The following is a 22,434-nucleotide window of genomic DNA, read 5'->3' as shown; positions in this document are numbered from 1 at the left end:
GTCTCTTACTATACATCCACACATATGAAAAAACATTTCCGTCTTTATTTACGCATATAAAATCAAATATAAATTTAAATATAAATATAGATACACATTTACAAGCATTCACAACATTTCACTAATTATGTCCCAGTCGTCGCGTTGTTGATCAGGTTTCGGCTGGTTAATAAACAAGTTTTTAAAGTTCAAATTGTGCAACGCAACTGGTTTATTGTGGTGCTTCTTGGCAAACAGGGAGTAAATGATTGAATTATAAATATGTTCTAACCAATCTTGGAACCGATGCTGATCGTAGATATCCTTGACTGGTACATTTGGAGACTTTTCTTTTTCCTCACTCTCTGTAGTTAGTTTTGTTAATTCTGTTGGTTTTGTCGGGTTTGTTGGTTCTTGTGGTGCAGTTGCAGCTTTCATAACTCTGTGATGCCACGGCCATCTGGAATCAAGCTTTGAAACTTGCATTAATATCTTTGTAAAGTCGCAACTGTTTATAATGTTAATTTCCTCACTATATCCTTCGCATGCATTAGCAAGCCGTAAAAGGACTTCAAAATTGATGACAACTTTAACGATGATTACTAAAAACTCAAAAAAGTCTTTAATGGATAGTTTGTTAAATGGTTTATTTATGATTCTATGTGGAATGGTAATTTTTTTCAGTAGTGGCACCGAATCTGGTGACGATGTTGGTGTCGAGCTATATTCCTTGAAAATGGTTGGAATTTGATCCAACTCACCAGGCTCAATCGAGTTCGATCTGGCTACTCGTCGCTGAAAATTGAGTGTTTTTGATGAAAGCGGAAGTTGGTACGCATTTCCTAGCTTCACTACCTTCTCTGCTGTGTTTTCAATCTTTACTGGGTTAAACTCCCCATTAACATTATTACCACCAACATCTTTACCACGACTATCATTATTATTATCCATATCAATATCATTATCACCATCACCATCACCGTATATATTACCACTGAGACTTAGCTCTCTTAGGCCTTGTTGACCGGTACTTATTAATTCTTTTTTTTTCAATAGATCGTAGAACTTTGTGCTTGGAATGTATTTGCTTAATGCATCTATATAAGGTAATTTGATATCCAATACCACGCATAATTGTTTTTGTAACGTAATCAATTGCTCAATAAATTGGTTTATCATGGGTAATGAATACCCAAGAAACTCATTGATAAGAAGTATCGGTTGATGATTAAAAGTCAACTTGACGTTTTTTCGATTTTCTTTGGACTGCTTGTGAGACTGGGATGGAGCGCGAGACTGAGAGTCAAGTTGGGGCTGCACTTTGAACTGGAAAGTTGTATCCAAAAGGATCTTTAAATTTTTCATTTGAGCTTTGCTGGCTTGCATTTTTACTTGATTGATCTTTGTTTTCCCAAAATCTAATATCTTACTTTCTAGAGTTAGCATCTGGCTTTCATAGTTACTTATCAACAGTGTCTCCAGCTTGAGTAAATGCATTCGCAAAGAATCCACATTTCTTTCCTTTTCCATTTGTTTCTCCTGGAGTCGAGTAACTCTAAACGCCGTCAGTTCTTTTGCTTTAGCTATGCAATCACATCGTAGTTTAGCTTCAAGGAGGCGAAGTTTTAATAGTTGAATTGCCAAGGAAGTGATCGATGCCATTGACGGTATGGGTAAACCATTGTTCAAATGTCTGTACATTTGATGCACAATCTCTTTCACATCGTTATAGCCAATGCTACTTTTGTCCGTATTCCTGTCATTGGTTTGCAATAAATCAGCAATCTCTAGAATTAACCCAATCTGTGATTCATACTTCGACAAAAGTTCATCTTCCGATTTTGCTTGTAGTTGCAAGTTCTGCAAATGAGTGATTTGATCATCTATCCGAGCAGCAGTACCATTGGATTTACGAGTAGTGTCGTTGCTTGGATGATGCATAACATCTGCGACTCACTCGTTAGCATATGTTTGTTGGACAGCTCGTAATAAGCAATTGACTTGTTCTATTATTATTTTGTTTTCCCCGGGTAAAAGGGTGCTTTGCGTTGTGGCTCTTGCACTTGCTCTTGTGGCGGTTGTTGTAATCGCAATTGTTTGTTATCAGATTAAAAAACGGGCTGGCTCTGGTAATCTTTATAATTAAAAAAAGAGGACAATTTTGCACTACTTTATTCTCGGCTTTTATAATTTTGGTGATAAGCGTTAATTTTCGAGAAATACTAAAATGATAACAATAGTAGATGTAGTTGTATTAGAGATCAAATGAGAATTTGTTAAAAGAGGCTAAAGAATTAAATCGTTTACACGGTTTTTTTAATCATCATCTTCTTCATCTTCTTCTTCTCTTTTCTTGTATTATATTTTCTTTCTTCTAAAGCTTTTCTGCTTTTCTGCTTTTTTGCTTTTCTGCTTTTCCCCGCCCCTCTTTTTTCTTCACCAAATTCCTCTTCACTACCACCCATTCTCAATTAACAGGAGCAATGGCAACTCCCAACTCGGAATCGCCTTGGCCATAGTACAAGAACCATTGGCCGTTAAACTGAACAATTCCTTCACAAAAGACCACCTGGTCAACTTGTCCCTTTACTTCGTTAGCCAGCTCGGGTCTCAATGTTGGTCTTTCGACTCTTGCAACTGGCCCCAGTTTGATATCGTCATAATCTACGAGCGCTTGGTTTATTGTGTATGTTCCCTTTGCCAAGTCTTCGCCGCCTGTAGTTGCAGCATTGTATATAAATATCCATTGGTTTTTGTCTTTGCCTTTGCCTTTGCCTGCATCCATCTTTATTGGTGCTGGCCCACTTTCAATTAGCTTATTTTCTCTATGTAATATCTGTTTCGCCCAAATGTTGGAGTTTATATTGTCACTGGTCAACTTCCAGTGCTTCAAATCCTCGGACTCGGCCAAGTGAAGTTGACAATCACCCCAAATCATGTAATATTTGCCATCTTTGTTTTTTTCATTGAAAATGGCACCACTCTTGGACCAGTTATGACGGATGATTCTGTTGCCATTGGCCGTGATTGCTATATCGTTCCAATAAGGTGGAACAATAGGACCATGTTTGTGCCAGTGGAATAAATCTTCGCTTGTGGCAACACATAAGCGAGCCGTGTGCAAGTCAAAAGCTGTATATGTGACAACAAACAATTTGGACTTTGGGTCGCGAATGATACGCGGGTCCTCGATTCCTCCTCCTTGTTCATACGATTCGGTCGCCGTGATCACTGGTCTTTTGTGTTTTTTGAAATTAATACCGTCAATTGACCATGCGAGCCCAACAGAAGATAGTTTGGCCTTGTTCTGTGCTCTATATAGCATAATAACATGGACGTCAACAACAATGGCTGTTGCATTGTACAAGTAGGCGGATTCCCATTCAACGTCGGGGTCGGGCTTCAATATAGGGTTGTGCTTGTACTTTTTAAATGGACCAATTGGGAATGTCTTTGGTGGCTGGTAGTTCTTGCCATCTGGCGTGTCCCTGTTTATGTTCAAAGGAAGCATCATTTTGCGCCAACTAATCTACTTCTCTTAAAAAGACGGAACAATAATTTGATACAAGGTCCGATATATACTTCTATAATTGTATTTCAGAGACTATTTTCCCCCAAAAAAAAATAAATAAATACTTGAAACTCTCTCGTGTTATTGACATTGTTCATTTTCTTGCTCTCGACTGAATACGGTGAGCGTGTGCGTGTGCACGAGTTAGTGGGAGAAGAAAGGGAAGGAAAGGAAAGGAAAGAGAGAGTAGAGAAAGTTAAGAAAGAGAGAATGAAACACAGTAGCTGCACTAATTGTTACTGTGTTACCCCATACTTTGCAACCAAAAGTCGTTAATAAATCTCATATTGTGTATGGTAGTGTACTATAAGTCAAATGTCGTAATAATAATAATAAAAAAGAAACAAACAAATAAAAGGAGACATTGTTCATGTCATGTGATGTAATGTCGTTTCATATGACCGTAGCTTAAATAGAAGAAATAAAAAAGAGACTGAGAGTAATATATTCGCAATAGCATTTTGCGACAGTGTTTGCGACAATGTTTGTGCTGAAAAGATTGTCGTGTTCTTTCTCCACTCGCTATTTCCAATGTTACTCTTCATAGTTTCAGAGCACCCCGGTACGTTCTTTTCTTACCTTTCCCCTTCGCCCCACCCATTCCGAAATAAACTCAAAAAAAAAACCAAAAAAAAAACCCCTTTTGACCTAAAAAGCAAACGGATAGAGAGAGAGAGAGAGAGACAAAGAAAAAAAAACAACAAAAAGACAGAAAATTTAATTGTCTCGGTAATTATTGGGTACAAAAACCTCTCCTTCCAACTCCATCATCTGTTCAGATAAGAGGAAATAAGTATCATTGCAATATACTTGTAGATGGAAACAAAACTCATTTCTTTAGTCTAATCTACACTCTCTTGACAAAAAAAATAAACACTATTACAAACAAGTTTGTTTTCCCCCCTGTCCTGCCCTGCCCCCCTCCCCCTTTTTTTTCTTAACGAATTGGAAGAAATAAAATAATTTATTTGGAATCTTCACCATGGGACAATTGCTTTCGCATCCAATTGAAGAGAAACAATTGGACTACAAGACCCATGCCAAGCTCTCCTATAGCGTTGGCGCCATGCAAGGGTATAGGATGTCAATGGAAGATGCCCACAATGTCAGAATCAACGAAGACGAAACCATTGCCGTGTTTGGAGTGTTTGATGGACACGGAGGCAAACAATGCGCCGAGTACCTTGCCGAACACTTGCCCAAATATATTTTTAGACAATTGATTCGCAAGCGAAGTAAATCTCGAAACAGGAGTCACAATAATGATTACACCCACAGCCACAAGCACCAGCATCTGCACCAGCACCAGCACCAGCAACAACACAATAATAGTAACTCAAATAGTCAACAAAGAGCACAGCTCCTGAATGGCGAGGTTTTGCGGTTGTTGAAGCATTCTTTTTTCAAGACTGACCACGAACTTTCCAACTATGATAACTTTATCAATTGCGGTTCAACAGGGACTATACTTGTTATTATAGATAACAAATTATATGTGGCAAATACGGGAGACTCGCGATGTATTATTTCCACCTCGGCAGGTGCAGCCAAGTCGCTCTCGTATGACCAAAAACCCAACATTATGGGTGAAAGGGTGAGAATTGAGAATAGCAATGGGTATATTGTTAATGGCCGGATAAATGAGATTTTGGCGTTGAGTAGGGCGTTTGGAGATTTCAAATTCAAGATTCCATACCTCACTGCTACCAATAACAACTATATAATAGATAACATCAAAAGACAAGTAGAGGAAAGAGACAAGGAGCGCAGCAATAAGAAAGCACAACAACAACAACAAGAAGAAGAAGAAGAAGGTCGAAACGATCCGCAACCACAGGGTTCATCTACATCGTCGTCATTGAGCAAGCACAAGGTGCAGAAGGATAGACAGAGTTTAGGAAGTCATGAATACATTCATATTCCACCAGAATCATTCCAAGTCACTGTTGAACCTGATATACTTATCTTTGATATGAATGAGCAGCCCACACCAGAATTCATTGTTATGGCATGCGATGGGATCTGGGACTGTTTCAAAAATGACCAATTAGTCAAGTTAATTCGAGATAAGCTAGTGCTCGGGTGGAAATTGAACAAGATTGTTGAGTATATCCTTAATGATAGTCTTACCATGGCAAATAATTATACCGGAATAGGATTTGACAATATGACGTTGATAATCATTGCATTGCACCTGGATGGGAGAGTTGCAGAGAATATCGATGAGTGGTATGCCCATATGATTGAAAAGATTGAGAAAGAGAAGGGTCTCAGGTGAAGTATTGTTTCAGCAGAAAACATTTCAATAAAGAAAAAAAAAAGGAAAAGAAAAAGAATCCAAAAGCAAGAATAAGAATAATGAAACAAAAAAACAATAATAATAAAGAGAAGATTCAAGCAAATTAAAATAGGTGAATTAGATGAGGAAACGAGGAATAAAAGAAAATGGGACGAAAGACAAGAAACAGGAGTATGAGATCCTTTTATGTTAAACAAAAGTAAACAAAAAAAAAAGAAGAAAAGAGTTAAGCAAAGAATATAGCGTAGAGATGTTATTGAGATAATGTTTATAATGATATGTGATGTAATGTGAATTTGAAAAAAGAAAATTGTAAAAAAGAATCTAGGAATAATCTTCAGGAATAATGTTTAGGAATAATATCTAGCAAAAAGTATGCGACTGACAACGTTTAATAAAGAACTGTAGTTTAAGGTTGTTGAGATTGCCGTCATTTGAGAGTTGATGATATATGACACTTTGAATTTGGTGTCAAACACACTTTATTATCAAGGTCCAGAAATTTGGTTAAAAAGCTGACATAAGAATAAGGGTTTATTACGCCTATATTAACAACAACAACAACAACAACAACAACAACAACAACAAGAACAATATCATTATCATCATCATCATCAATAAAGAAAGTGCTGGTTGTCAAATCACGTGACAAAATCAAAATTATCGACTGATTTTTTTTTTTTATTATTTTTTTATTTTTTTATTTTATTTTATATTCTTTATTTTATATTTTTTCAATTCTACTATGAACTTAAATTGTATGTGTGTTAACCCACTTTTGAATCGCAGTATGAATGAAATCTAGAGCTCTTTATTTGCATCCTTTGTATGTACATGTGTATGCTATCATGTGTAAGAGGATAAAGCGTTAACGAACATGTTCAACTTTCTTCTATTTTTTTAGGGGGGGGGAAATATGGGAAGGGTTTTTCCTTTTGTTTTTTTTTTTTTCCTCCCAACATGTCTGAATTGTTCTTTAGACTAGAAAATAAATGTATAACAACAAATACTCCGTTTAGGCTGGTTGAAGGAGAATGGTAGGAAACGGAAGACTTGCAAGCTTGTGGGGTTACTCTCTTTGGGTTAATTTTTTTGTTTCTTTTATAAAAGTAAAGTTCAGAATAAAAGATAATCTACAAGCATATAAGACAATTTTAAGAAGAAGTAAAAAAAAAAAAAGAACACAAAAACATGGCCAGAAAACAACATTGGAAAACAGGAGACAGAAGATTCACATCGGGGCAGTTTTGCTTTTTTTATTTTTTTATTTTAATTTTTTTATTTTAATTTTTAATTTTTTTTTCTCCGTTCATGAAGGAGAGAAACAGAGAACAAGAAAGAGGGTGAGAGAGTAAGAGAGTAAGAGAGTAAGAGAGGGAGACTGATAGAGTTTGTATTTATCATATCCTATATATTGAACTGTGACTATTCGAAAAGATCACTTAATATACACCTACCGTGTCATAGAAATTTTATATAAACTAAGGATTAGGAATATTGGCATCAACGCATTACTCCCAGATTATATATTTTCACAAGGACATAAACATAAACATATTGTACATTATTAGCTTCTAGACCTTAGAAGTCTAAACATCATAGCACTACAGCATCATAGCATTTAAGCATTAGGGACCCAAGGCATAAAAACAAGTATTTGACACCAACGTATCAAAATGGCAGATGTGGAACCGTATCAAGACCCCATACTCACGCTTGTGCAGGACTCAAATCTTAATAGAGACCATGCCAAGTCATCACAGCTCATCAAGTTGATACGAGAAATTAGTGAACGGAAACTAAATAAGCTCTGCTCCACATGTTTTGTTATTTTGCAAACACTAGATAAGATCCAACTCAAATTCAAAAGTTGGGAGTTTCTCTCGCTAGATTACAACTCAGATACACACTTTGTCAATAATGATGATAAGATCAAAATCTTCAACACTGGTGTTGCGGACAAGGTTATCGTCGCATGCACCGAGCTCAATATCAAAATGGTGAAAATCTCATCTGACATTGATTTGGTGAGCAAACTGTCAAAACTACTATCCGTGAAGGATTTGATGTCCGACGAGGGAACAATACTTACGAGCCTTTTGCTACGAATAATCAAGTCAAAAAATGAAATAATTGAAGAATTGTCAATCTTTTACTCCAAAGCAAAATTGATCTTGATTGGAAGAGATTTGGAGATATTAAATGAAGGTGTAGGTGTAGGAGCCAGAGGAGGCAGTGAAAGCGACTATAATGAAGGGGAAGCAGATTACGACGAGGAGAAAGATACAATTAATTATTACAAGACATTTATTGTTGAACTATTACGACAGTTGAACGATGCCATATTGGCCAATGATTTTGATGCAAAATACGAATGCTTAGCAGTGATTAACGATTTGGAAAAGATGTTTGAAAAGTATAAAATGGAGAGGATGATTGATAAGTCTATTGAAGAGCACGAGTATCAGCAACAAGAGGAAGCACATCTGCGAGAGTTGAACACATATGGAAAGAGAGGCGACACACGACAGCACAATCATGGTAGCCAGCCAGGCCATCAACGCCATCATAACCACCACCACCAACATCATAATAGTCCAGAGCACCTTGACCCCCACGATAATTTAGAATCTGCCGCTACAACTGCTACAACTGCAACAGACCCACACTCAATATTTGACATGGACAATGACGGAGCGTCGCCGTCATCTTCTTCATCATCGTCATCAGGCTCACATATCCCCGAGGACACATTTTCAGAGTACTCTCTCTCGTCATCGATTCAACTACCCATGGTCCGTTCAATCACCAATACCAACCACAAAAATAATAACCATCAGCAGCAGCAGCAGCAGCAGCGTTCAAGAGCCGATTCCGTATACAGCTATGGATCACACAGTCTTTACAAATCTACCATTTCGGAGGAGTTGCCATATTTGATGACAGCATTCAGTTCAGCCAAGAATTTCAAGGAAGATGTTAGTCATTATAAACAAGAGGAAGAGCAATATGATTCAGAAAAAGAAAACAAAACTAAAGCAGAAAAAAGGATTAAATCAAAGGAGCCAAGAAAGGAGGAAACCGTAGAGGAAAAACCATTCCAAAAAAGACCATTTTTCCATAAAGCACTGAACCTCCCTAATTCCTCGCTATACTCAGAAACTAACTTTGTTCGTTCCCAGCAGCAATATCAGTACCAAAATCAACAGCCAATGATGAATCCTCTCATGGGTAACTCTTTATTGAGGACACTAGGTATAAGACCACAAGTGATTAGTGTTCCTGAAGAATCAGTGAGGAAAGAAGAAGACAGAGAGATGCAGAGGAGGAGCAGTCCGAGAAAAGACCTGAGACCCGACTTGAAAGTGATTAAAGATGGACATGTTGCCACGAAACGCAAGTTACTTTTGACAGAGGAAAATATCGGATACTTGAACAAGGAAGTTATTGATTGAGGGTTGATCAATAATAATCATAACAATAATGATATACATTAAAATAAAGGTGCTTGCAAAAAAGGGAACTCTGTGATGTGGATATGCGTGGATGTTTCAATATATAATATTCTGTTCAAAGTGGAAAGTCAAATGCTACTCCAGCACATTTCATTGACTCTTTAATCCATATATTTATTATACAAGTACTTTATTGTAGATGACGTTGGGTATATATATATATTATATGTATACAAACAAATAAAGAATATCAGCTACAAGTTGCAAACAATCAGTAAAGTTTTATTCCCACTTTAGTACTTATTCTCTTCCTTCTTTGCTTTCTTTTTTTTTTTTCAATAGGCTATTTTGCCTCTCTATAGCTATAACCACTGTATATATAAATATACATATCCTTGTCTTTTCTCTTCTTTTAATTTCTTTTCTTTTGTTTGGCATGAAACCTGTTTGGTGTCACCAATTGATTAACGGCAAAGTAAAAAAAAAAAAAGAAGCTTAGACGCCTTCTTGACACTTGTATAATTCATTGACAAAAGATTCACCCCAGTACCCTGATGTGTACTTTGAGATGTACGAAAACATCTTTTTGAAATTAAACTCCCTCTTTTCACTAGGCAATGTTAAACTCTCCTTAATAGCATCACACAAATCCTCGGTGTTCCATGGGTTGACAATGATTGCGCCATTTAGACTCTGTGCGGCACCGGCAAACTCAGAAAGAATCAAGCTTCCTTTCCTGTCTTCTTGGCATGCGATATATTCATAACTCACCAAGTTCATTCCATCTCGTGTTGAGCTAACAAGACATACATCGCTCACGTCGTAAAGTGATATCAATTCATCAAATGGGATCGAGCGGTGCATGAAATGGATAGGAACAAATTCAACAGTACCAAATTGACCATTAATTCTTCCCACAAGCTCATTCACTGTGGCACGCAAGCTTTGATACTCCTCTACATCACCACGAGAAGGGACAGCAACTTGGACAAGGACAACTTTTCCAATCCATTCAGGATTTTGTTCAAGAAAGATTTCAAATGCGTGGAGTTTCTGTGGCACACCTTTGATATAGTCCAATCGATCAACACCAACAATGACCTTGACCCCGTCAAATTTCGACTTGAGTTGTTTAATTCTATCTTGTACTGAGGGTTTTGTGAGTCCCTCGGTGAATTTATCGACATCGATACCAATGGGGAACGCGCCAATTTGGATCTTGCGCGCCTTGTACTCGATGCCATTGGGTAATGTCTTGACATCGGGGACAATTCTCAGCACTGAGCTTAGGAAATGTCTTGCATAGTCATATGTGTGGAAGCCTATCAAATCACAACTCAATACGCCAATCAAGATTTCTTTTCGAACAGGCAAGATTCTGTAAATCTCTGAACTTGGGAACGGTGTATGGAGGAAGAACCCAATCCTGATATTCTTCTTCTTTTGTCCAATCAAGTCGCGGAGCATTTCTGGCAAGAGCATAAGGTGGTAGTCATGCACCCAAATCATATCGTTATCTTCAACCTGTTCAACCAAGACTTGGGCGAATTTCTTGTTGGCCTCGATGTATGCTGCCCATGCATTCTCGTCAAAGTTCATCTCACCCGGATGGTAATGGAACAATGGCCATAGAATAGAGTTACTAAAGCCATTATAGTGCAAGTCCGCAATCGTGTCGCTAATGAAAATAGCAGTACAGTTGAATTTGGAGTCCAAGTCCTTGTTGACTTTTTCTTGCTCATCTTGAGGTATCTCAAGACCTGGCCAGCCTAGCCATTGAAACTCTGTGGACTTTTTGAGGCCTTGCAATGCAGTGACCAAGCCACCGGAGGACATTGAGTAGTCGTATGTCCCGTCATCTTTACGTTTGATTGTCACTGGAAGTCTATTAGAAACAACAAATACTTTTCCCTCAACCATGTTTATGTCTATATCTATGTCTATCTTTTCTTGTGTTCAAATATTTAAATATTTATATATATATAGGTATATATATGAATAAATTGGAAACAAACACGCAATTGAGTTTGTAAAAGGAGGAAATGATAAACTTTCTTATTAAAAAAATTTTTTTTTTCTCTTTTTCAAATTGTGATATCGATTCAAGTTTGAATTTCAAAGGCTTCGTGGTTTCAGATGTTGTTGTTGTTTGATTCTTTTTTTCTTCTTTAATTGTAGAATCTTTTCTTCACTTTAAAGTAGAATATTGATTTAGCAATCATAAGTCGGCTGAACCTTTCACAAATTTTTTTATTTTTTAATTTTTTATTTGATATTGTGTGTTATATGTGTTATGTGTGCTATGTGTGTGATGTGTGTTATGTGGCACAGTAGTATAGTATATATATTTCTTTGGTTGCACAAAAAGGAAAGAAAAAAATTTGGATTCCGCTAAAAGGGGAAGAAGAAGAGAAAAGACACAGAGAGAGAGACACAGAGAGATGGAGAGATAGACACACTGGAAGCACCCAACAGCTTTTTGGTATCCTTTCAAAGAGCAATGGTCTGTTCCCTTTCACTATTGCCCCTATTTTTTTGTTCAGACATGTATAAAGAGTTATATGGCAAATGGAAGTATAAAGTTCATTTTCCAATTCTTTTTTCTATTCTTTTCTGTTCTTTCCTTTGTTTGTCTGTCTGTTGTTTTGTTGTTCTATTTTAATTTTTTTTTTGTTTTGGCTGAGTCTGTCGTTGGGGGACAACATCTAAACAACAAGGCTGTATCTTCTTGTTAAAATGATTGATCAAGTTTACTAGAATTGAAAAAGAAAAACTAAGAATTATCACCCAGCATTCCCATCCAAGACTATAGAGCTCTTAGCTGTGAAGCACAGAGCTAATAGGCTGAAGGAATGACCAAAAAGGAAAACAGATAAAGAACAAGAAGTAGGATTTAGGAGGTATAGTACATTTAGTTTTTGATTATAAGGATGATTATTTTATTTTTTCTTTCACTTCTTTTTCTGGGAGATCTTGTCTCACAAATTAGTTTAGGTCTTGCGTATTTATTGAATTTGCTTTGAGTTGCTCTAGCTCTAGCTCTAGCTCTAGCTCTAGCTCTAGCTCTACTTCAATATTCTTGTATTAACATTAGCACTAGCATTAGCAGTAGCCGGGTGTCCTGGTAAATTTGTGATTCATTTACGACAAAGGGGCTGTTCTAGATATTCTATTTTTTCTTTTATTTTTATATCTTTTTATTTTCCATTGCTCCCCCACGTTTCTTCGACCTTTACACCTCCAATATTTACACTCTTAAACTTCACACTTTTAGAGATTACTAGTTTAGGAAGTTAACAACCATAGTAGTTTTTATTTTTTTATTTTTTATTTTTTATTTTTTGTTGTGGTTTTTCTTCATAAGAAATTAATGGCACGTGATAAACAGAAAGCATGAAGATGGATACAGTACGTATCTTAATCTTCTCTATTGTTACTTGGTGTACCTACACAATTATATGAATATACACACATACACACCCACTCACAACCAATGTCTCATTTGTATATATACATATATACACATATATAAATATATACATACACACATATATATACATATATATATATCTAGTAGCGTCTCATAGAAGCTTTGAGTGCTTGATATCATGTCTCAATCGGTACACAAATACCACCAATGCCAAAAGCACAATCATGAGCGGTATAAGCACCCATTTGATCAACTTGTCTGCCAAAGTGTCACTATTGCGTTCTTTTTCACCACCAGGAATGCTAATGCCCTCTGCTTTTTGTCTCTCTTGTTGCTTATAATGATTAATGTATTGGTGTTGGACCTCCTTGTGCTCGTTCATTAACAAATCAACCTTCTTGGAGATTTCCTCCATTCCAACATGTTGCTCGCGAACTTCGCCAATCACCTTCTGATTGAGCAATTGGATAGCTTGTAGAAGCTCGGCATATTGAGTGATAAAAGTTTGACGCAACTCAACAAGAATATCTTTTGTTTCTTGAACTTGTGCAGAAACACCGCCACTTCCTCCCCCTTGAGAGTTTTCATTCGCACCCCTAGGTGACGATGCGGACAAGTCTGCAAGAGCAATCTCCAATTGATCAAGCTTGTTCAATACTAATTGAATCGAATCTCCAGTAGGTGCCAATTTAGTGGATATTCTAGGTTCATTCTGTTTTTGTGCATTGTTGTTGTTGTTGTTATTATTATTACCACCATTGGCCTTGGCTGTTTCCTCTCTGTGTTGCCTAGCTCTTTCCATCAACGACTGTCTGATTTGTGCAGGACTAGCGTGCTCGGGTATAGCGCCTGCCTTCTCTCCACCTTCATTATTTACAACTTTCTCCTCGACATCCACTTTGAGCTCTTCACCATCCATCAAACCATGATCGTCCACCGCATCCTCGGTTAACTTATCCCACACATTGACCTCCAAGATCTCAAACAATTCCTTCGATGCAGAATTAACAACACTAGTAATACCAAACACCCAGTCGGACTTTGGTGGTAGCTGAATCTGATCCGTCTTGAAACAAAGGTTGTTATCCACTTGCACTTTGAACCAATTCTTATTGGCAGAGTATGAGATTCTCAACGTGAACGGCACATCACTTTCCAAATATCTAAACTGACAGTCACCAAGACTCAATTCCAAAGAATCATCCACCGCCGGTACTCTTTGGTTACCATCATTATTAAATATCTTCAATCCTTGCTGATCTCGATTATTCACTGCAAATTTGAACCCATCAAACACTTCTGATCCAAGGCCAGACTTAGCGGTCTTGGGTGACCTATCGTCTACTAACCATACATTCAATCCATTCTCTCGGAATTGTATATCATTCGACTTACCAGAGGACCTAAAGACAACCTCGTAAGTGAACTCATTGGACTTTTGCAATGACAATTTATTTTTGGTCCAGAGCGACCCTTGCTGGCCCAACAACAACCTTCCTTGGTCAAAAGAAACTGTATCTGACACAGCATAGTTTTTCACATCCGACACTTTGTCAATTTTTAGCAAATCGGACAAGGACAACAAGTCAAGCGATGGTGGGGGGTTTGGTTGTTGCTGACTTGAAGGAGCAGCTAGTGTGATTGGAGCAATCACCGCATTGAGTAGGAATAAAGAACTCAACCGCATTACAATTTCACAATTATCTCCAATGAAATTTTTCAATGCAAAAAAAAAACTAAAGAAAGAAAGAAAGAAAGAAAATTTTATAAAAAAAACAGTGGTTAGAATGAAACACTTGTATTCGGTAGTCGAGTTTTGTTATATTGGTGAGTGTTTGATTTCACTTATTGTTGGTGTTGTTGTTGCTGCTGCTGCTGCTGCTGTTGTTGTTGTCGTCGAGAATGTTTGCATTTTCTCTTTTGATTCCTTTTTTTTTCTTTAAAAAAAATAAAAAATAAAAATGAAAGAAAGAAAGATAGAAAGAGAACAACATCAACGCAGAATGTGACACAAAATCAGCCTTTGCACTGACAGACAAAATGACGACATTATACACATGCCCAAAAAAAATATATATTTATTGCCATTAAAAAAATAGGAAAACAGTCATAAAGAAACGGTTTTAAACGTCTAGTTTGAAAAAGCTTTCTACGACTGTTGACAAAATAGTGAACAAGAAGAGTCAAAAAACGAGAAGAAAAGAAAAAAGAGAAAGATTGAAAGATTAAAACAGCTAAATGCAATTGTGTTGTTCTCTATTAGTCTATAAATGAAGAAAGTATACCTGATAAAGTTTGTTTATACACTACAGTAGCCACCATCAACTCTGATATCTGACCCTGTTGTAAAACTCGATGCATCACTAGCCAAGTACAAATATGCTCCAACCAACTCATCTGGCTCGGCCTCTCTACCCATTGGTGTCAAGCCCCACCATTTAGCCCTCTGCTCTTTAGGTATTGGTGCTGACAACAATGTATTTGTGTATCCCGGACTCACCGAGTTAACTCTGGCAAAACCTGCAAACTCAACGGCCAAACCTTTGGCCATGTGCATTGCAGCTGCTTTAGCTGAGTTGTAACATGTTTGATAGTTGGGCACGTTATTGATGTGTGCTGAGATAGATGCGGTAATAATCAATGAACCGCTGCCCTGCTTTTGAAAAACCTCTCCAGCATACTTTGCACAATAAAATACACCATTGACATTAACGTCAAAGACACGTCTCCAGTTCTCTGGGGTTGAGTCGGGGTTCAAGATAGAGCCAGTATACCATGCAATACCTGCATTAGCAACAAATACATCCAAGCGGCCAAATTCATCAACAATTTTGCTGATGACCTCCTTCACTTGCTCAGCATTGGTAACATCGATTTGATAAAATTTCGAGCGAACCTTGTATGTAGAAGCAAGACGTTCACTGAGTCCCTCATCACTGTGGGCGTGGTCCAAAATGACAACATCACCACCAGCTTGTGCATAACCCTCGGCAATGCACGAGCCAATAGCACCAGCACCACCAGTAACAACAGTGACTTTACCCTTGAGTGAAAATCTCTCAATTATGTTCTTGGACAAGTTGAATGTAGGCGAAGGCACCTCTCTGTTGGCATCTGTCTCTGGCTTGATAAGTGAAAAAAATTGCATTTTTGGTGATGATCAAAGTAATTAAAAAAAAAATTAATTGGTTAGTGAATGGAAGATATAACAATATATAGCTTTCTAACTTTATCAATTCTCCTTTTCTTTAAGAGTTTTCCATTTTTCTTCAATCCAAAAAAGAAATCCTGATATTTATATACATTTTGGGAATGAATAAGAGAAAAGTGTAAATAGTACAAAATAAAAAAGAAAAGGAAAAGAAAAAGAAAAGGAAAAGAACATAGTAGCTAATGATATCATCATTAAATCGTTGATCATAGTCCTTTGTTGCTGGCGGATTAATAGACTCGGAAGAATAGATAGTTGATATGGGTGATATGATATGCAGGAATCACAAAAGCGAGGTAGACTACTATGAGATGAAGTATTTCTTTTTTCTTCAATTTATACTACTTTGCTTATGTAATACAACTCTTCGGCAGAACAACACTGTCAACGGAGGATAAACGAAAAAAAAAACTGGAAAAAAGAAACTGGAGAAAAGAAAGTTGTGCATAAAGCCCATCGTATCTTTTAAAAAGTATACAGTTCAAAAGGGGTGACTTTTTAAAGAGTAGTAAGAACCTCCACATCGATAATGTTCCTTCTTTAGTTTTATCAATTGGTTGTGGGGGAGGGGCAGTATTGATGTATATATGTATATTTATATACATTTAAATAGAGCAGTCACGATTACGGTAAAATCAAGAACCATTTTGAGCCTTGAATCTGACAGATTAGAATACTATTGTTCATAAAGTAACCTTATGTTTATAAAGTTGTCTTTTATTCATATAATGCTGTTTTTTGTATAACCCATTTATACAAATATATATATATATATATATATATATATCTACCTATTGAGTCTCAGTCTAGTTTCCCATTTCATCGAGCAACATACTACTTAACCTTTTCTTTTTGGGTGAAGTTGAGCGTTTTAAAGAAATTGGCGATTTGGAAGGTGTCGACATAGAAGATACCGGTTGTGGTGGGGTTGAAGGTGCCTCGACATAAGTAGGATCAGGCAATGGCTTGTCTTTTTTATTGTCTTCCTTCTTTTTCTTCACTTCTTGCTTTTGTTCTTCTTCTTCTTCTTCTTCCTCTTTTCTTGGTTTCTTCTCAACATCATCATTATCATTATTATTGTTATTATGATCAACATCACCATCATCTTTGCTTTCTAATGGTTTTGATGCTAGATCTCTTTGCTTCACTGCATTCTTCAATCTAGATTCTAACCTCGACTTGGATTTTGCAGCAAGATTTTCCCCAGGTGTAAGTGGCTGGTGTGCATGTACACTTGTTGTAGAAGCAAGATCTCCAGTTGCAGTCCTCTGTCTGCTAGATGTAGCAGATGCCTCACGACTCACACTAGCACTGGCAGACGAACTACCACTAGAGGCACGGTGCAATATCGATGAGGATGATGAAGAAGATGATGATGAGCCATTGCTTTTTGCTTTCGAGCTTTTTCGTTTCAACTCATTGAATATCTGATCCTTATACCTAAAGAGATCCTGTATGATCATAACAGCATGCTTATCATTCATGTTCTGACGATGGTTGCTATCTGGGAAAAGATCAGTTGCAGGTCTTGGTCGTATCACCAATTTGCCAAACTCGTTGCATAGTCCGCCTTGTAAATTCTTTGCTGCTGTCTTGTCCTTTGAGCCAATAATTTGAATAAGTCTTTTTAGATGTGTAAGCAACGCATCTAACGTGGCCAAATTGGATTTAAATGTCTCTGCCAAAACATTTTGCAAACCATTGATTCGAGAATCGCGCTGCGAGTCATCTTGATTATTAATGTAAACAAGTTTAATTACATCGTAAAAGTTGCTTGGGATAATGGAGTCGGGTAATTCCATAAAGTACAACTTGAGAACATTTGTTACAACAATGGGAGGTGTCTGCATGAGTATCTTGTTGATCTGAACAGGGTCATCGACACCATTAAGCAATAATCTCAATTTGTGTACTTCCGATAAATGTATAGGTTGCGTCCAGATATTGATCCTTTCCTCGTCATCTTTCAAATCTGGATATATATTGTCCAAATGGCTCAATATGCATTGGATCAAGATGGGAACGACCTTTTTATCAAGTCTCGATTTCACATTCAAGTCAACACCAAATGTTTGCTTGATGTTGGACTCATAATAGTTGTCGTATAAAGTCACCTGTGGACGGAAATGGCCAGTGGCATAATTTTCAACAAGAAACTTCAAGTCATTAATTGGATTAATAGTCTCCTCAATCAAGTCCAAGTCGCGGAAAACTGTTTGTAAGTGATTGTGTTTGTATTTGAAGCTAGCGATAAAATCAAAAGTGACTTTTTTTATGGCTCTTAATCTATCGAGTTCGCACTTTTGCATAAACGTGAGGTGGTCCATAACCAACTCCTCGAACCTGCATCTTGTGACATCCAACTCTGCTACTTTCTCGTAGTATTGATTGTTGAGGAGTTCTACATCCTTGACCAATTTCGGATACTGTGAAATGTCCTTGTAGTCTACTCCGCCAACGCCAATGGCATCTTTCATATCATCGAGATTGAACTGCCCAAAACTTGAAAAAGACTTGTTATTATTATTACCACTAGCTTCATTCTCGACACCTGGTGATACTTTGGCTATTTCAAATGCTTTTGGTTTCCATTGATAGTAAAACTGAGATGAATTGATGAATGATTTGCCCATTGAGCCAACTATTCGGATAAACTCATTCTTTATCAAATCCTGTCCAAATTTTTCAGCCTTTTCCAAATTCTTGTCAAGTTCAGCAACATTGTCCAATGCCCATTGCGTAATTGCACTACCAGTAGAGACATTGTGGTACGTACCAAGTATGGCAACTTTGTGGGAAACTCGTGGTACAGAGTTCAACATGGCACATAACAACTGCTCAATTTTGTGGTGGTCAATCTCGGCATGTGCAAACTCATACAATGGCTCTTTTTGTTTTTGTTCTTGTTCTTCTGCACCCCCGTTAGATGCATTGTTCTCCGAAATTTTCTTTTGGAAAGCTACATCATTCAATTCTTCTTGCAATTCTTGTTCCAGATATTGGCTTTTAAACTCCTCCACCATTCTGCACTTGTTGAAATACTTTTTTTGGATCTTTTCAACTTGAAATTGCTGAGCCTTTAATTTCTTGTATTCATCATTAACAGTGCTGACAGAGTAGGCGACTCTTTCTTCATGCTCGCCGCTCCATTTCTCAAATGGCTGAAGCACTGTAACATCAATAGTTTCTGCAACATTAAGATGGTACTGGCCCTGCTTGGCAAAATTCTCTTTCAATTCTCCATATGAATTTTTGATAGTGGAGACATAATCGTCATTGAAATATCGTTTGCTTGTAGGTTTCAAGTTCGTGTCGGAGGCAAGAGCCTGTAATGACGAGCCATAAAGTTGTTCCAGCTCCATTCTTTTACTAAAAAGTTTAATGTGGTCTTCGTTTTCCTGAACACCCTCGTTCAATTGGGTAAAGAGGGTTTGAAACCCCTGGATGTAATCTGGGGTCCAAAAACTATCAGCAAATGACATCTGGAATAGGTAATCTCTCTCTAACGGGTAGTAATGCAATGTATAGTTCAAAGAAATAGAACAGTGTATGTATATATATTTTTATGTATATATGTAAGTCTGTATAATTGAGAACAAGGTTTATAAATATGGATAAAGAAATCGTCAGATCCTCTTTTGTAGCGTGGTAGTCAGAAAAAGTGATTTGGATGTTTTTTTCGTGTTTACAATTTTTTATTTTTTTTTATTTTTTTTTATTTTTTTATTTTATTTTATTTTTTATTTTTTTTATTTTCCATTTCAGTTGTGGTCTAAGAGGCTCAGAGTATAGGCAGATCTAGACCAAACGGGTTGAAAGAAGTTGAGTCAAACCATTGAAAGAAAGAAAGAAAAAAAAAAAGGAAATAGATTAAAGGGGAAACGCAATCTCTCAATTTAAAATGATAGCTTAGAGCAAACCATAGACTAAAGTATATATAGATAAACATCAACAATACCTCTTTTATCCAAATTAAATGCAGGCTAGCAAGTGTACAACAATAGCAAAAATTCAAAACTTTTCATCGTCAATCAGTAATGGCCTTGTGTTGTGTTTCAAATTTTCAGCCACATACACACTCACTCACGTTTGCCACGCGCTCTACTTCTTCCTTTCGTCCTATCTAGTATATAGTTTGTTTTTGGATGGAGAGATCAATACACTTTTAATTACGCTTGGATATACTAACTATAATTTGCAAAAACAAAATGAAAAACTTCAATAGCCTGTTTTGACTTACAAGCTGTAACTGAATAACAGTATAAGCTACTGAGTATTGACAAAAAGTGAAGAGAAGTGAAGAATATAAAGAGAACAGAAGCATCCAGTTTCATAGGATGTTTGAAAGCACTGTACAGTTTACAATTATGGAAGCCTTTCTGTGTGGTCAAGTGGTAGCGAGCCAACCTCCGCAATTTCTTACTCATCGATTGCACTGATCTAATACATTTGTCAAGTACATTGAAATTCGGAATAAGCCTTTCCAACCATCCTTTCCACCACATCCACACATTAATTCCCAGCCCTATAAGAATGTTGAGCACGGTAGCAAGACGCGTTACACTCGTCAATGCACAGACATCATTTAGACGACTCCTAGCTACAAGCTACAAGGGGCCACCATTGTCTGACGATGATAATACCAATAATAATGACATACACAAGAGAAACAAAAAGGATCAAGCCACGTCTTCCTCCACTTCTTCCTCTTTTTCTTCTTCATCAAAATCACCAACATCAAAGGTTCCACCACACAAGGATGGATTGTACTTTGGTCAGTTTACAAAAGAAGAATATGAAGCTGCAGCAAAAGCAATCCGTGAACAAATTGCAAAGTTGGAGAATGACATCAAAGGAGATCACAATATTCGAGAAAAATTAGGTAAAATTGCTCAATTCCCACAACGAAGCCCCGAGGGTGCTTCTCCAACAGATATCAAAAGTTTGTCAGATTTTTTCCGTCAAACAATTAGGTTGACTGGGCCGATTCCATTAAGTGCATACATGAGACAGTGTTTGACGCACCCGGATTTTGGATATTATACTACACGAGACCCACTCAATTTGAAGACAGGAGATTTTATAACCAGTCCCGAAATTTCTTCTGTGTTTGGAGAAATGATTGGAATATGGTTCTTTAACATCTGGCAAACTTCCAAGGGGAAAACACCGCCTAAAAATATTAGATTTATAGAATTCGGTCCTGGAAAGGGAACCTTGATCCATGATGTGCTTCATACATTCAACAAATTTGTCACTACTGTCAGTGACATAAAGCCCAAAATTGAAATAGTCATGATTGAAGCAAGTCCCTTTTTAAGAAAAGAGCAACAGAATCTACTTTGCGATACAACAAAGGAATTCAAAAAGAATGATGCGGGCTTTGATACTTCAGTGACGAAATGGGGAAATGATATCATTTGGGTGGATACAGAAAAGAGCATTCCCAAGGGAGGCAGTGGAAAAGACGGTAATGGAAACAACATAAATGCTGAGGATGACAACAGACTGGTGAACTATATCATTGCACATGAATTTTTTGATGCCTTACCAATTAAATCATTTATAAGGCAAGAAGATGGATGGAGAGAACTAGTAGTTGAGCATACCCCAAGTGTAGACACCTCCTCGCAATTGAAGTTGGAAACACGCCAAGATCCTCAAACACATTTTATTTCAACCAGTGGTGGCCTGAGTAGACAAGAACAAGAACAAAAACAAAAACAAAAACAAGAACAAGAACAAGAACAAGAACAGCTACAAGAACAATTAGATACCGAATTCCATTTGAGTATTTCTCCAAAAGAAACTCCATCTTCGATGATTCCAAAGATTAGCAAAAGATATAAAGATTTGCCTGTTGGTACCAGGATTGAGATTTGTCCTGATGCTGAGCTTTTCATAATGAAGATAGCGCAATTAGTCTCTGGAAATGTGGATGGTAGTGGTGGTGGTGGTGATGCTGCTAGTTTTGGTGGACAAGATGAAGGTGCTGCTTTGGTTGTTGACTATGGTCCTTCAAGCGAAATCCCTGAAAACACATTGCGTGGAATATACCAACACAAGTTTGTTTCACCCTTTTACAAACCTGGCGAAGTAGATTTATCAGTTGATGTTGATTTCCAAAATTTGAAAAACTTGACCGAAGCAGTATGCAATGTTTATGGACCAATTCAGCAGGGCGATTGGTTACATAATATCGGTATCGGATATCGTGTTGATCAATTGTTGAAGAAAAATGCTAATGACGAAGAAATGCAAGACAAAATATATGGTGCTTATAGGCGTTTGGTTGACGATGATCAAATGGGAAAGGTTTATAAATTTATGGCACTTTTACCTAAGGGTGCGCAAAAACCAATTGGATTTTGATGGTAGTGAAAAAGAAAAAGAAAAAGAAAGGAATGAAAAAATTGTAGGATAAACATAGATAGGTATAGAGAAATTTTCATTAATGAGTTTTCTTTGTTGTTATTTTTAATTTATTAT

At 37.0% G+C, this 22,434-nt stretch overlaps 9 protein-coding genes across 9 annotated transcripts; 3 read left to right on the top strand and 6 right to left on the bottom strand. All coding sequences in view use genetic code 12, as the record gives it.

Annotated features, from left to right (window-relative positions):
* Window positions 1–108: 108 nt before the first annotated feature.
* On the bottom strand, window positions 109–1,920 carry PVL30_002659 (uncharacterized protein; the record flags this gene model as incomplete). The annotated part of the gene is made up of 1 exon (XM_001525187.2): window positions 109–1,920. One exon carries the CDS (start codon window positions 1,918–1,920, stop codon window positions 109–111), a length of 1,812 nt encoding a protein of 603 aa, XP_001525237.2.
* A 526-nt stretch (window positions 1,921–2,446) lies between these two features.
* Window positions 2,447–3,493, bottom strand: PVL30_002658 (uncharacterized protein; the record flags this gene model as incomplete). The annotated part of the gene is made up of 1 exon (XM_001525186.1): window positions 2,447–3,493. The coding sequence occupies one exon, from the start codon at window positions 3,491–3,493 to the stop codon at window positions 2,447–2,449; it is 1,047 nt and encodes a 348-aa protein (XP_001525236.2).
* A 1,039-nt stretch (window positions 3,494–4,532) lies between these two features.
* PTC4 (Protein phosphatase 2C 4) lies at window positions 4,533–5,828 on the top strand (the record flags this gene model as incomplete). The annotated part of the gene is made up of 1 exon (XM_001525185.2): window positions 4,533–5,828. The coding sequence occupies one exon, from the start codon at window positions 4,533–4,535 to the stop codon at window positions 5,826–5,828; it is 1,296 nt and encodes a 431-aa protein (XP_001525235.2).
* A 1,697-nt stretch (window positions 5,829–7,525) lies between these two features.
* PVL30_002656 (uncharacterized protein) lies at window positions 7,526–9,304 on the top strand (the record flags this gene model as incomplete). Its single annotated transcript, XM_001525184.2, has 1 exon — window positions 7,526–9,304. The coding sequence occupies one exon, from the start codon at window positions 7,526–7,528 to the stop codon at window positions 9,302–9,304; it is 1,779 nt and encodes a 592-aa protein (XP_001525234.2).
* A 495-nt stretch (window positions 9,305–9,799) lies between these two features.
* Window positions 9,800–11,224, bottom strand: TPS1 (Trehalose-6-P synthase/phosphatase complex synthase subunit; the record flags this gene model as incomplete). The annotated part of the gene is made up of 1 exon (XM_001525183.2): window positions 9,800–11,224. The coding sequence occupies one exon, from the start codon at window positions 11,222–11,224 to the stop codon at window positions 9,800–9,802; it is 1,425 nt and encodes a 474-aa protein (XP_001525233.2).
* Window positions 11,225–12,885: 1,661 nt separating this feature from the next.
* Window positions 12,886–14,421, bottom strand: PVL30_002654 (uncharacterized protein; the record flags this gene model as incomplete). The annotated part of the gene is made up of 1 exon (XM_001525182.1): window positions 12,886–14,421. The coding sequence occupies one exon, from the start codon at window positions 14,419–14,421 to the stop codon at window positions 12,886–12,888; it is 1,536 nt and encodes a 511-aa protein (XP_001525232.1).
* Window positions 14,422–15,033: 612 nt separating this feature from the next.
* PVL30_002653 (uncharacterized protein) lies at window positions 15,034–15,882 on the bottom strand (the record flags this gene model as incomplete). The annotated part of the gene is made up of 1 exon (XM_001525181.1): window positions 15,034–15,882. One exon carries the CDS (start codon window positions 15,880–15,882, stop codon window positions 15,034–15,036), a length of 849 nt encoding a protein of 282 aa, XP_001525231.1.
* Window positions 15,883–16,751: 869 nt separating this feature from the next.
* On the bottom strand, window positions 16,752–19,427 carry rga8 (Rho-GTPase-activating protein 8; the record flags this gene model as incomplete). The annotated part of the gene is made up of 1 exon (XM_001525180.2): window positions 16,752–19,427. One exon carries the CDS (start codon window positions 19,425–19,427, stop codon window positions 16,752–16,754), a length of 2,676 nt encoding a protein of 891 aa, XP_001525230.2.
* Window positions 19,428–20,478: 1,051 nt separating this feature from the next.
* PVL30_002651 (uncharacterized protein) lies at window positions 20,479–22,317 on the top strand (the record flags this gene model as incomplete). Its single annotated transcript, XM_001525179.1, has 1 exon — window positions 20,479–22,317. One exon carries the CDS (start codon window positions 20,479–20,481, stop codon window positions 22,315–22,317), a length of 1,839 nt encoding a protein of 612 aa, XP_001525229.2.
* Window positions 22,318–22,434: the final 117 nt, after the last annotated feature.

This window comes from Lodderomyces elongisporus, chromosome 3, assembly GCF_030384665.1.
Source record: "Lodderomyces elongisporus chromosome 3, complete sequence".
Taxonomy (NCBI): Eukaryota; Fungi; Ascomycota; class Pichiomycetes; order Serinales; family Debaryomycetaceae; genus Lodderomyces; species Lodderomyces elongisporus.
This window is presented reverse-complemented; position numbering and strand designations above follow the sequence as displayed.